This window comes from Henckelia pumila, chromosome 2 (assembly GCF_033568475.1).
Source record: "Henckelia pumila isolate YLH828 chromosome 2, ASM3356847v2, whole genome shotgun sequence".
Taxonomy (NCBI): domain Eukaryota; kingdom Viridiplantae; phylum Streptophyta; class Magnoliopsida; order Lamiales; family Gesneriaceae; genus Henckelia; species Henckelia pumila.
Window position 1 is genome coordinate 15,754,892 of NC_133121.1, and position 14,549 is coordinate 15,769,440.

The window sequence follows — 14,549 nt, forward strand, 5'->3', positions numbered from 1 at the left end:
CACTCATAATACATTTAGCTAAAATTAGTGGGATATAAATAATATTGCATGTGGATTTTTTTACCTAAATAAATATAATGACAAATTAATTTAAAATTTTAATAAACAATCACCTTAAATTTTATACATTAGTTCTTATTTTATATTAAATTATTTTAACAATTTATAATGATTTATTGGTATGAAAGATTTATAATAAGATGAGTGTGTCTGATGGAACAAATTCTTTTTGGGTTTTTTTTTATCTCGAGTAAATTTTATTTTATTTTTTTGGATTTCGTGAATATGAAACTTTCCCAAGTTTATTTTTTGAAATTTTTGGTTTTTTTTTTTTTTTTTTCAAAATGTTATTAAACTAATTTACGTGTACGATACATTTCAACATTTTTATTTTCTTTTATTGCCCACCAAATTAAAAATATCTAGATATGTAACGTAATTCATAATGATCAAATCTCCATCTTTAGATTATCAATACTAGTGTAATGATGCACGTGATGCGTGCTTATATAATATTTTTATAATTAATTGATTTATATTCAAATAAAAGTAATATCATAGTTGAAAAATTATCGAAACAAAACTATATTTGAAATATCGAAATATAAAAAATAAAACAAAATAAAATAAAAGTGTAATATCTATATCACATAAGAACAATTTTGGTAAAGAAAAAAAATTATATCTAAGAGACATATTTTTTATATATAGGGAAAGATAACCGGATTTGATAGGTTTATAGTAGAACTCGAACCGAAATGATACAATCGGTTTTCCAAAATTACAAAATAAACCAATCAATCCTAGATTTCTATTTGATTTCAGATCGGCTTGATTTGAATATCAATTTTAATGTGTTCATATAAATTTTTTTTTTTTGCTATTTTTGAATATGATTTAATAGCTATAATAAATATCAAGATTCAAATAGATATTAAACAATTTAGCATTATAATATATGAATTACCGACTACCGAATTAATAATTGAAAAATATTCATTGTACCGACTACCGAATTAAACTCTCATTCTAAACAAAAACAAAAAAAAAAAAATTATGAAAAACAAACAACACTAGAATCATATTTTATTTTCTTAATAATAATAGTCATGTCTGTAATTCTAGTGAAATATTATTAGTCAAATACAAAAAAAGAATTCAACACACTGAACACGAACAAGCCATGGTGCATACACAAAATAGAGTTTGTTAGATGCTACATTTTAGGTATTGCTCGAAAGATAGATCAAAAAATTAATTTATGGAAAAATAAGTTTTTTGGTTCAATAATTTTATCTTCTTTGGGTTTTGGTCCATTAACTTTTTTGATGTGGGGTTTGGTACACTAACTTTGCATTTTCAGTGTTTTTTGGTCCAACTGCATACGTGTCAGCTGATTGGTCCACGTCATCAGGATTGGTCCACGTCATCGGCCATGAACCAATAAAAAATTGACACGTATGCAGTTGGACAAAAAAACAATGAAAATGAAAAGTTAATGTACCAAAACCTACATCGAAAAAGTTAATGGACCAAAACCAAAACATAGACAAATTATTGGACCAAAAAACTTATTTTTTCATAATTTATTTTCTTTCATGTTTATTGAGACGTTGACGTTGGGCAGAATGGCAACATCGATCATATTCACAAAATAGATAAAGAGCCGGTATGTAGTTTGAACTACAAGACTTGATTTCTCATAAAAACTTTTTTGTAATCTCTTAAAAAATGAGTAATTTGCATCAAATACCCCTGTAAAATATTAAAAATGAACACTTCTCTTCTATAAAATTTTAATAAACATCTTCAACCACGACCTTTTATAAAATTAGCACACACGCCCCTTCATATGAGCGATTGTTGCGCACGCGCCCCTCATGCGACTGAGTCAATATTTTCTTTTTTTTTTCGCATCAAATACCTCTGTGAAATATTAAAATTACATATTTGACTCATTGAGAGTATAATTTTTAAATCCATTCAACCTATAAGATCCAATTATAAAATATTTATCAAACATTTACATTTTATGAATTTTTATTTTTTTTAAATTTATTATTATTAATTAATTTTTTTCTAAAAAAATATTATTACTTTATCTTGATATCCTAATTTAATTAAATCACTTCATGTTTCCAATTTTTCATTAAACATGCATTCATAAACAAGGATTTAAATACATCAATGTACCAAAATATTAAACTCATTAAAATTTACTATTAATTTTATATTTAATTGAATAAAATAATATTATTTAATTAAATAACTATGAAAAATATTAGTTATTCTATCTTAGTTTAGTTATAAAAAAAATATTTTTTAATAGTAAATTTTATCATTATATAACCACTTAATTTTTTTTATTATTTACTGCAAATTATGCAATAAAATATTGTCGAAAAATTTAGATTTTGATGCAAACATATATAGTTTTAAATTGAAAAAATAATATACTTGAACTTATCATTTTAATTAGTCTAATATTTTGGTACGTTTAAATATTTAAATTTTTATTTATGAATGCATGTTTAATGAAAAAATTGAAAAACACAAAGTGATCTAATAAAATTAGGATAGCAAGATAAAGTAATAATATTTTTTTAGAAAAAAATTAATTAATAATAATAAATTTAAAATAAAAATAAAAATAAAAATAAAAATTCATAAAATGTAAATGTTTGATAAATATTTTATAATTAGATCTTATGGGTTGAATAGATTTAAAAACTATACTCTCAATGAATCAAATATGTAATTTTAATATTTACAGTGGTATTTGGTGCCCAAAAAAATCAAAATATTGACCAAGTCGCATGAGGGGCGCATGCGCAACAATCGCTCATGAAGGGGCGTGTGTGCTAATTTTTTAAAAGACCAGGGTTAAAAATGCCTATAAAAATTTCACAAGAAAAAAGTGTGCATTTTTAATAGGGATATTTGGTGCAAATAACTCCTTAAAAAAATGATATGTACCTAACTTCACCCAAAAACTAGTCCAAAGGGAGGAAGTCTTTGTCGATATAAGAAACTCCCAGTAACACTATCCAACCAATATGAGACATATTTCAACATACCCCCACACGCCCATAAAGGAACATATGGAGCGTGAAGATATTAACGGATGACCTAACTATGAGCAGCCCAATTATGAACGCTCTAACACACAACGATAATCTACGACTCTACGCTCCTATACCATGTCAAGAAATGGATTTAGACCATGTTAAAAATGTTGATGATAACGTACTTAGGAATAAAAAAATCTCACGTTTCTGTCTGATTTACATTTACAAAACAAAGGTACGATATTTGTCAAGGAGAATTCCTTTGAGACTTGAGGTCCTGTTTATGGATCAGATTCGATCCATTTCCGAAAGACAAGTGATATTCACCTTGCGTGGTCGACTAATTTGATTATCAAGTCAGCGTTTTGCTTCGACTTCATTATAAGCTCCGCATTAGGACGATCGTTATAATCAACCTGCAGTTTTCATTAGCCTAAACATAATACCAAAACAAGACACCACTCTAACAGATAGAGATGAGACGTAGTTAACTCACCCGCCATTTTGCAACATCAGGAGGCTTTCCTTCATTACCAAAAAAACAGAATTAGATGATTTCTATAACTATAATTAGGTTTGGAAAGTAATATGGGAATACCATGACTAATGCTCTATGAGAATGTACCTGTTGCTATATGCCTTTTTAAGACCCGTTCCATCGCTGTTGTGATGTCAATATCAATGAACCTGGAAAAAGATTCACAAACTTGCAAAATTTTCAAGTACCCATGGTATTTCTAGGTAATTTAAAGTCCTTATTCATGAATAATAGGATCATGAAATAAGTAACATAACCGATCCATTCTCATAACAAGCAACTTCTTGTTTTTAACAGAAAGCACCACATAATGCAAAACTTTTGAGTAAAAGCTAGTTTAAGAATCAATTGCTGCGTTTTGTCCCATTGGCATAAAAAACATAATTGTGATCATGCTAGTGCATTTGACTGGACTAACATTCTAACCCTGAAAAGAAAATGTATGAGATGCATGCTTTACCACTTCTCATCAAATATACATGAGATATCCTTCCAGACACCCTCATCTAAAAGCAAATAATTCCCTTCGACTATCACTATTTTGTGCCTGCATATGAAGAAAATTAGTGTGTGAATGACGGAACATACTAAGGTTTTAACATATAAGGGTACACGCAAGAAGATAAATCACGTGAACACATGCACAATAGTCTATACTTGGTGCAAGATAATGCAACATTCACATATGCCATGCAGCGAAATGGTTTACTCTTATGTTTTCCTGCTTCTCTTCATTGGATTTTTCTTAGTTCATACTTACTATCAATGGGGAACTTGGAATGAAAATAAAATTTTACTAGCATATAACTTCTGGGTGTAATTTAACCAAGTTAACGAAATCTTTGAGCCAAGTAAGACAAAAATGGACGCGACAGTCACTGATAACAGCCATAATAAATGATAGGGAGCAATTTGCTTGATAGATTCACAAGAACAAATACCCGCAAAAGAAAGAGGTAAAGTATTCATAACAGCTTCTACACTAATCCTCAGGGGAGCGAACGGTCAGTTTAGTTTGGTATTTCGGTTTTCGTTCGGTTTGGTTTTTTTCACATTACGGTTTAATTTATACGGTTTCAGAAAAAAATTTAGTTATATATCAAGTTGTATATTTTACTAATGATGAATTACATGCAAAAATTTCAATACTCTTTCAACATATCTAAAAATTCCAAAATTTTCATAATTAAACAAAATAAACAATTTTAGAATAATATAATCAAAATCCATAATCAAACACTAAAGCTTGTAATTTATCATTCAAAACATCCATTTAATATCTTCCATTAAGTCCACCCCATCTCAAGAATGTTCTGAATAGAAACTAAAAGTCCATAAAAAAGTTACGAAAAACACACAATGATGGACTACTTTAATCTTTGATAATTTCTACCGATCAACACATAGTGATCAACAATACATAGTAATCATTGTTGTCTTAGTTTGTGTCCCACATCGGTTGGTTAAATAACTTACGAGTTTTTTTTATATAAACAAGGACAAATCTCTCCTCTTGAGCTAGCTTTTGAGGGGAGTTAGGTCCAAGTCAATTTCTAACATTGTATCAGAGCCCGGGTTCTACCGATATGTGTTGGACGGCCCATAATTGGCCTCACCCGTCCCATAGTTGGCCACCCATTAATATCTCCACGCTCCAGTCGTTTCATTTCTGAGCGTGAGAAGAGTGTGTTGATGTCTTAGTTTGTGTCTCACGTCGGTTGGTTAAATAACCCAGGAGTCCTTTAAATAAACAAGAGCAAACCTCTCCTCTTGATCTAGAGCTAATTTTTGAAGTGAGTTAGGTCCAAGTCAATTTTTAACAATCATCGAACATACCACCTAAAATGAGTGAAAAACCAAAAAAAATCACAACTCATAGAACTAACTAAAAGATAAGTTATCACCTCTGAAACACTATCAATAGCAAAAGAAAACATGGGCTTGAATAGTTTGGATGAAAATATCAAATAACCTGGAGAGAAGCGGCTGGAGGTGTGAAAAAATAAAAATAAAAGAAAAAACCTAAAAGTTTTTTTTTTAATATTATACATAAACAGTTGGTCGGGTTTTTTTACTTTCGGAAACCGAACCGAAAAACCAAAAATGTTAAAAATCAAAATCGTAACCAACCAAAAAACCGTTTAAACTGAACCATAAAACCTTAATTTATGGTCATGTTGGTTTTTTTTTTAAAAAAAAAAATTTATCCAGTTACGAACACCCCTACTAATAATTTACATGTTGCAAGTATAATTTGGTTTGATTCGGTTAAGATTATGGATTTGACCCTAACTCAGTCCCAAAAGTTAGCTCAAGATAGAGGATTGTCTAAGTCCATATATGCAACTCCCGGGGACTTTATCCAACAAATGAAGGACAACTAACACACCCCCTGCCCAAGAAAGAACATATGGAGTATAAAGTTTACAAAATAGTAGGTGGTCCAACACGGCAACACAATATGGTGGAAGTGTGGAACATGATCTCTGATCAAATGTTAAGATTGTGGAATTGAGACTAACTCAACCCCTTGAACTTAGGAAGGATTGTCCAAATCCATATATGCAACTCTTAAGGATTTCAACTAACCGATACGGGACAACTACCAGGAAAGAACATCTCATATATTGACCACATCAGAAATATGACCCATGTGGGTGTGTACTAAAATATATAAACCTTCACCAGCACTTGAATAACTTTATCCCAAAAACTTCCCGAACACATTGGATTCATCATGTAAATGAAAAATTCAACTTACTGAAGGTTCACAAAAATGTCATCTTCAACAGGATCACCCACTCCATGGTTAAAAGATGGTACATACACAGATCCCTGGAGGAGAGAAGAATGCAACATGAGAGACTGAGAGTAGATACATATACATTTCATATGAACAATGGTTGCAGAAAAAAACGATGTGAAGGATGAGATTGTAATTTGTATGTTCATAATATACACCAAATCTCCATATGAATGCATCGTACTGAGATGTTAATCCAGTTAAGCAAAAAAATCAACTAGGACATAACATTGCTAGGCATAATCAGGCATAATCTAATACACCAAATCTTAAATAACTGAACTGCAAATAATCTAAACATAAATCACCTCATTTTTCAGCTTTATTAGGCATCTCAGAAGTCGTTCAGGGTCAAATGTCCAAGGAGCTGAATCACCAGAAAAATATCAAAATTATGAGTGCATGCCAGCTAAAAGAAGCATTAAAGTAAAAAAGCCTCACCTCCCCTTCTTGCATGGGCTTCCTCTGGATCCTAACAAGAAAGAACAAATGCTCGTGATAAGATATACATGCCCGTGATAAGATATATAACAAAGTATTACTACTACTCCTAGGAAAAGACCATTCCAGAGAATAAAACTGGCAAATATAAGATGGGTGGAAAATTGCTATTTGACCTGCATCGCATCTAGTTGATGAAGGTAAAGGTGAAATCCATCCATGGGAAGCATAATAGCAACTTCTGGAGACTCAACTTGAGAATCAAAGGATGAAGATTTTTGGGCCCACAACTCATTGATGTAACGAACTATCTCGGATGCAATAGTACTCTTTCCTGAACCAGGTGGACCACACAGACCAATAATACGCCTGCAAGTTAACGCTGATCATTCCTTTTGTTTAAAACAAGAATAGCTTTTAAGATCGTGTGATTGGTCATTTCTTTTTAGAGAACAACTTTCAATAAATATCAGGTGATTGGCTTACTTAAGAACAAGGAACTCTATATTGACAGATAAAAATATACATGCAGTCGGTGTTTACTGATACTGTTTTTCTTCCTTGATTGAATTTTGTGAAGTGCGGGTAAGCTCTTTCCCAGACAAGAGGGACTGCCTCATTTCAAAAGAAGAAAACAAGTGGGAAGATTGTAAAATGACATTTTCCGAAGCAAGCATCTCCCACTCACTTAAAATTGGGATTTGATTCAGCTGCTGCAGTCGGCACAAGACGTTCTGCCAAGGTTTTGCATATCTCATCCATGCATCTGATGGAAATGAACAAATTACAGGTTAAAGAAAGGAAAAAAGAAGAAAGGGGCGAAACTTATAGAATAATTAAAGATATCGAGTACAATGTGATGGCGCCAATAAGTAAATTATAGAACTCATGGCATACCCTGAGTCTATGACTGGAACTTCCTTCAGATGACGATGTAAAGCCTGATAAAATCAATTTTTTGTACAAAAACAACTGAAAACTGCTCATGAAATGTAAAAAATTTAGAGAATCTATAATTTCTAATTCAACACAAAAATAGGTGCCATTATATATTAGATTTATAATTTGAATGGCATATAGAAACTGAAAAAAAAAACCTGCAGATTATTTTTCTTCCAAGTTAAAATTCCAGTCTGTCTCACTAAAGGCCTCGAGTCCCTCGCCACAGGAGACAATCGAACCCGATTCCAATTGGGAAACCATGCCTTTTTCAGCAGCAGTTCTTCTACATTCACCACAAAAAAAAAAAAGAATCAATCATTGGTGTTACATGAAAATTGTAGGAATTTACAGAAAATTTCCATTAAAACAACTGAAACGTCTTGGGAATATTGTTGATGGATGATTCATCAATCATCACCATACGAGCACAAAGTTCATCAAACAAAGCATTCATCGTAATTTAAATCCTCCAATGAAAACTAAATCACAGATATCAACATGTAATAAAAATCTAAGCACAAAAAAAAATAAAAAATCATTCCACAGCCCTAATCAGAAACTCAAGATTGAATTCCGTTAAAATCCAAGAAAATTCCAACAAAGACGAAATGCAGTAAACAAGGGGATCACCTGATGCAGAGTGCCGAAGAGACACGCAGCCGCTTGCAAACGATGAAACCTCCATGATCCAGCTACGCAGAATGTCGAGCGAGAATCGTCAATTGTATTGTACTTGATTATTACGTAATTAATCAACACCGATAAAATCTTTGAACTAATCCATCCATTTATAAAAATTAACGAACCGAAAAATTGACGGATGAAATTATATTAATATTATATTGTCCCAAATGGATAAACCATAGGTGTCGTGGAGGCTTTTTGAGTTCCCACATTGACTTTTGTTAATTAGACACGTCAGAAGATTTTTTCTATTAAATGAGCCGCCAGTCAGCGTTTTCAAGCATACCTTTCTCGGCCTTTTGGCTAAGATCAAGTGTAGTATCTGTTCTTATCAGTTTAATATCTCATACGTGGGCTAATGGCCCACACGATATTAAATTAATTCTTTTAGGGGAAGGCCCACCAAGGCAGCTTGCTGTTTGGGCTCCATGGGCCTGGCTAACCCCTCCAATTCGAGTTCGAATATTTAGGCAACTAATGGACCGAATTTGTTCGGTTCAATTCAAAGTGTGTGGGTATTTCTTAGCCCATTTGAAAAGAAAAAAAAATTGAAGCCAACTCTTAAATAATTTTAATTATTATAATATAATTTTGAAGTTTTAAAAGTGTCATTCGTTTATCATTTCATTTAAAAGGATCTTTCAAGTTACATACGATTGGGAAAAAAAAACAGGATATTTATTTATAGCAGGGAGTATTACTGTAATAATTTTTCTTTCACAGTTCTATAGAGAATTACAAATTTATTTTTCACTTTTTGTGAAGCAATATTCGTACACAAAACTTAAGGCATGATTAGTAGGAGGAAATGAGGTAGGAATAGAAGAAGCATTCTCATCTCATTTTCTATAATCATACTTGGTTTGGAACCTAAAATAATAATTATAATAATAATAATATTATTATAAAATTAATTCACTACCATTTATAAATATAAAATTATTAATGAATAATGATGATGATATTAATAACAAAATAAATAAAGCAATCACTTAATAATAACCTATATTATAAAAATATATAATATAATAAAATAATTGTTAAATAATAACTATCGCAATATTTTATTAAAAGGGGCTTATTTTAATAAATAAAATACTAATAATAATAATTACTAAACTAAGATTAATATTTATATTAGTTTTACTATAAAGATAATTTTATAATGATTAGTAGACTATAAATAGTTATAATTTTTTATTGTTTTTAAATAATAATTATAATAAATATTTTTTAACCTATAATAAATATTGTTGAGTAGCTACTATTTTGGTTTTTAATGAAAACATTATTTGAAATAATTATATTTCATTTCGATTTTATTTTTTCAATATCAATCATTTGAATGGAATAGACTTATTTTTTCTTTCCTATTCTTGTTCTATTATAAAGTTGATTCCATTTCAATCATGCTCTTAAAAGTTTTTTTTTTAAAATTTTTATAAAATATTTTAAAAGTTTTTAAAGAATAAATATGTTTTTTTAACAACTATTCTATAAAAATTATTTTAACATTTCAAAAATAATGTTGTTTATCTTTTCCATCTAAAAACATTTTTCAAGTATTTTTTAAAAACTATACTTATATAAAACTTTTTAAAAATATTTTTTTTAAAATTGTATCCAAACACATATTTAAGTTTTTTTCACTTATAAAATATTTAATTTTTTTTAAAATACATGTCCAAACAGAACATAATCTCCTCTTAATGTTTTACTGTTAGGAGTTCAAGATCTAAGTTTCGGTGTTTGAAAAATTACCTAAGTCATCAATTGAAGAAGAAAAGGCAGAAGAAGCAAGGAGCAGATCAATTGAAGAAGCAGAAGCAGAAGAAGCAAGTATCAGATCAATTGAAGATTAGCTCAACAACCAAGGAGCTTTTTGTGCTAAAAGACAAAGGCAATAAATGAAGATTTGAACGTTGCCAACAAAAAACCAGAAAGTCAAGATTTGAGAGTCATTTAAGGAGATACGTTGGCGGCTCATTCAGATCACCTGTCGGCAGCTTAACAACTATATTCTGAAGGCTATAAATACTGAAATAAAAACACAAGAAGGAGAGCCAAGATATTGATATTGATATAAATACAAGAATACACGATCAAGTTAAAAGCTTCAAGCGCAGTTGAAGCAGAGCAATTGAAGCACACACTCAGTGTCATATCAGATCAAGTGAGGATCATTTTGTGCTGAGTTTATTCAGTTGTAAGATTATATCAGATCAGTTGAGTGTTCTGTAAAACACTACCTTTGTAACAAGAAACAATCAAGGGCTGTGTTCTTGAGTGTCTAGGATTTCTGAGATAGGCAGAGGTGTAAGTCCAATCTTGGATCGGATCTGTGCAAATTGCTTGTATAAGATCAAAGTCTTCTAGAAGAGAGTGAATCCTTCCGAGGTAGAAGAAGGGATGCCGTAGGAGATTGGCAGCAGTTAATCAAGCTTGGAACAGATGAGGAGGCTGAGCAGATCAGGAGTCTAATGATTGAAGATCTTAAAGAACTCTGCTGCTCAGATAGTTCCAGATCAAATGATGAAGAGAGCACAAGTCAACCAATTCATTCATCTGACTTTCTCGAACGTTGCTCAACTGAACCAATCGCTTTTATTGAAAAATCTTGTTGTTCATTGAGCACATCAAGTTCTGATGACAAAGATGAAGATAGCTGCCTCATGGCCAAAAGTGACCAACCATCTATCAGCAATCAATCATCAGATCAACTCTTCTCCAGTGAACAGGTATTTGATTTCAACTCAGATGAATTTACACGAGATGATTTAGTAAATGCATTACATGACATGAGTAATGAGTATCAACGGCTGTTCTTAGCATTTGAGGAAGTTAAGGCCAAGAAAAATGATCTGTCGGACTGCTCAACTGAACCCAATTGGGAAACATCAGTTGAGAAAATTAGTCTAGAAGCAGAGATTGCCAAACTTAAGATTGAAAATGATAAGCTACTAGTGGAAAGCCAACAGTTAAAGTCAGAAAACTTAAAACTTACTGAACTGATAACCACGTGGAATAAGTCATCTGTTTTGTTGACTGAGATGCAAGAGTCACAAAAGTCTTTTGGAGACAAGACATGTCTCGGCTTTGATGACAAGGACTGCAGATCAACTGAGAAAAGTACTCAATCCTGTCTGGACAAAAACACTTCAAATTATGTGAAATTTGTCAAGTCCAGCATGATATATGAAAATATAGAACCTGATAATCATGTCAGTTCAACTATATCTCAACCAAAAACTCTTTACAATCGAGGATTGGGATATGTGGAACCAAAGAGTTCTAACTCAAGCTGGATCAAGAAAAAACTAGTTCGGTCTGGATATGGTCAAACAAGACAAGACTCTATGAAAGTACAACATAGACCACATTATTTCAAAAATATATCCGTTCAAAAGAGATATTGGAGGCCTAACTTGTACAATCAATCTAGACATACATATCCAATGCACAAATGACACAATGCATATCATATTTATCATTCACATACACATCACCAGCACACACGACACAATATACAAACTTTATGGGACACTTTCAATGATCGACCTGTTAGATTAATCAAAGTTTGGGTTCCTAAAGGACTAATCCATCGAGAACCCACATAAGATATGGGTACCATAGCATATTTTTATTTGTATTTGCAGGTGACAAGTACTGAGAAGAATTGAGAAAGGAATTACAGTACAGCAAGCTTCAGAAAATTACAGAGGATGTTAGAGAAAATTATATCCAATCTTCACCGTTCATAATGAAGTTTAAGATGTTTTTAAGCTTCTGTACAAATTTCAGCTTGATCCGACGTCTAGATTGTGAGATATGATTTTTTGAAAATTTTTGCTCAGCAGAACAAGAAAGTAGCGCCCCTTGCTAGCGCGATAGCGCCCCTGGTAGAGCGATAGCCCCCCTCAATAGCGCGATAGCGCTCATAGCACTCCTTGGAAGCGCGATAGCACTTCAGTAGCGCTCCTCCAAAGCGCGATAGCGCTGTTGCTATGAAAAGCATGCGAACCCGCACCAATCTTGGAGATTAGATGAAGAACTGTGAAAAATAAAAGCTCGATGGGATTTCATCTAACAGAGATTTTGAAGATCACAAGAACACATCACACAACACAAAATCTGGAGAGAAACACAACAGATTAAGGGGGAATGAAGATTCTCTCTGGCATCTTAATTAAAGAAGAAAGCAGATCAGTCGAGAAGAAGAAGGAAGAACAGAAGAACTGAGCAAAGCAGATCAATGTATCCAACAGGAACCAGATCAACTTGGAGGTAACATATCAACTCGAAGATACAGAGCAAGAGATAAGAATCCAGATAAGTTGGAGCATATCAAATAACTTAAGCTGGTGCAGTTCAGTAAATCGATCATATCTCATAGCTTGGTGATCCAAATTACTTGAGGCCAAAACGGTTGGAAATATTACTCAAATATCTAGAAGTCATATCTCAGGCCAGATGAGTTAATTCGGAAGTTATCAAGGCGAAAAGTTGGTCACAACATCGATCTGGATGCAAACCAGATCAAAGTTACAACAACCAGATCAAACAGACTAGCTCTGGTATTTTGGCCATAAATTACAGCTCGCGTATTCAAACGGGATGATTCAGTATGCGTTACGACGCTAAGACAATGATCTACAAATCATCTTCAAGAAGTTCAATCTGAATCGGAGTGTAAGAAGCAGATAAAGCATGATGAAGTTTCAAGATCTGCAAAGAAATTCTGCAGAACAGAATTTCTGACACAGCTTAGTATTTCGAGTATATCTCTCACATACAAACTCTAAATCAAGAAATTCTTGATTCCGTGGAAAGCCAAGAGAAAGAGCTACAACTTTTATGTTTATCATTTTGCCCAGAAATCAGTGAATCAAGAGCTATAAGCAAGTGAAAAGATCAGATTGAATCATAAACGAACCAGATCAATTGGAATGATGCAGATCAACTAAGAGGCTAGATCAACTATGAACCAGAATAGATCAAAGCTCTACCAGATCAAAGTCGGACCAAACCAGATCAAAGCTTGACCAGACCCGATGATTTTGACCATATCAACGTCAGATCAAATCAGACTGGACCAGACCAGACAGATCAAACAACCAGATCAATCAATTCATCCAAATGAACACTTCATTTGGAATCACCTTTAAAGGAGGAACAAATTCAAAGAAAGTAAGAGCAGATCAAAGAACGACTAAAAAGAAAAAGATCATCAGTTGATGCGATTGTCAAAAAGAGGAAAATGACAGATAAATTGCTTACTTTTATCAAACACCAAAAATGGGAAAATTGTTAGGAATTCAAAATCTAAGTTTCGGTGTTTGAAAAATTGCCTAAGTCATCAATTGAAGAAGAAAAGGCAGAAGAAGCAAGGAGCAGATCAATTGAAGAAGCAGAAGCAAAAGAAGCAAGTATCAGATCAATTGAAGATTAGCTCAACAACCAATGAGCTTTTTGTATTAAAAGACAAAGGCAATAAATGAAGATTTGAACGTTGCCAACAAAGAACCAGAAAGTCCAGATTTGAGAGTCATTTAAGGAGATACGTTGACGGCTCATTCAGATCACCTGTCAGCAGCTTAACAGCTATATTCTGAAGGCTATAAATACTCAGAAATAAAAACACAAGAAGGAGAGCCAAGATATTGAGATTGATATAAATACAAGAATACAAGATCAAGTTAAAATCTTCAAGAGCAGTTGAAGCAGAGCAATTGAAGCACACACTCAGTGTCATATCAGATCAAGTGAGGATCATTTTGTGCTGAGTTTATTCAGTTGTAAGATTATATCAGAACAGTTGAGTGTTCTGTAAAACACTACCTTTGTAACAAGAAACAGTCAAGGGCTGTGTTCTTGAGTGTCTAGGAGTTCTGAGATAGGCAGAGATGTAAGTCCAATCTTGGATCGGATCTGTGCAAATTGCTTGTATAAGATCAAAGTTTTCTAGAAGAGAGTGAATCCTTCCGAGGTGGAAGAAGGGGTGACGTAGGAGATTGAGCTCCGAACATCCAGAAATAAGTCTTTGTGTTATTTCTTATCTGTCAAACACATTCAC

At 32.3% G+C, this 14,549-nt stretch overlaps 1 protein-coding gene and 1 non-coding gene across 2 annotated transcripts; one reads left to right on the forward strand and one right to left on the reverse strand.

The window, feature by feature from the left end:
* Positions 1 to 3,203: 3,203 nt before the first annotated feature.
* On the reverse strand, positions 3,204 to 8,602 carry LOC140882042 (putative uridine kinase C227.14). The gene is made up of 12 exons (XM_073287781.1): positions 8,423 to 8,602; positions 7,948 to 8,075; positions 7,748 to 7,791; positions 7,539 to 7,616; positions 7,027 to 7,219; positions 6,851 to 6,881; positions 6,718 to 6,776; positions 6,368 to 6,441; positions 4,067 to 4,153; positions 3,694 to 3,755; positions 3,565 to 3,593; positions 3,204 to 3,484 (listed from the first exon to the last, which is right to left on the reverse strand). Exons 1-12 carry the CDS (start codon positions 8,475 to 8,477, stop codon positions 3,392 to 3,394), a joined length of 933 nt encoding a protein of 310 aa, XP_073143882.1. The 5' UTR covers positions 8,478 to 8,602; the 3' UTR covers positions 3,204 to 3,391.
* A 156-nt stretch (positions 8,603 to 8,758) lies between these two features.
* LOC140885647 (U2 spliceosomal RNA) lies at positions 8,759 to 8,955 on the forward strand. Its single transcript, XR_012151067.1, has one exon. It is a non-coding gene; the product is annotated as a U2 spliceosomal RNA (small nuclear RNA).
* The last annotated feature ends 5,594 nt before the right edge of the window (positions 8,956 to 14,549 follow it).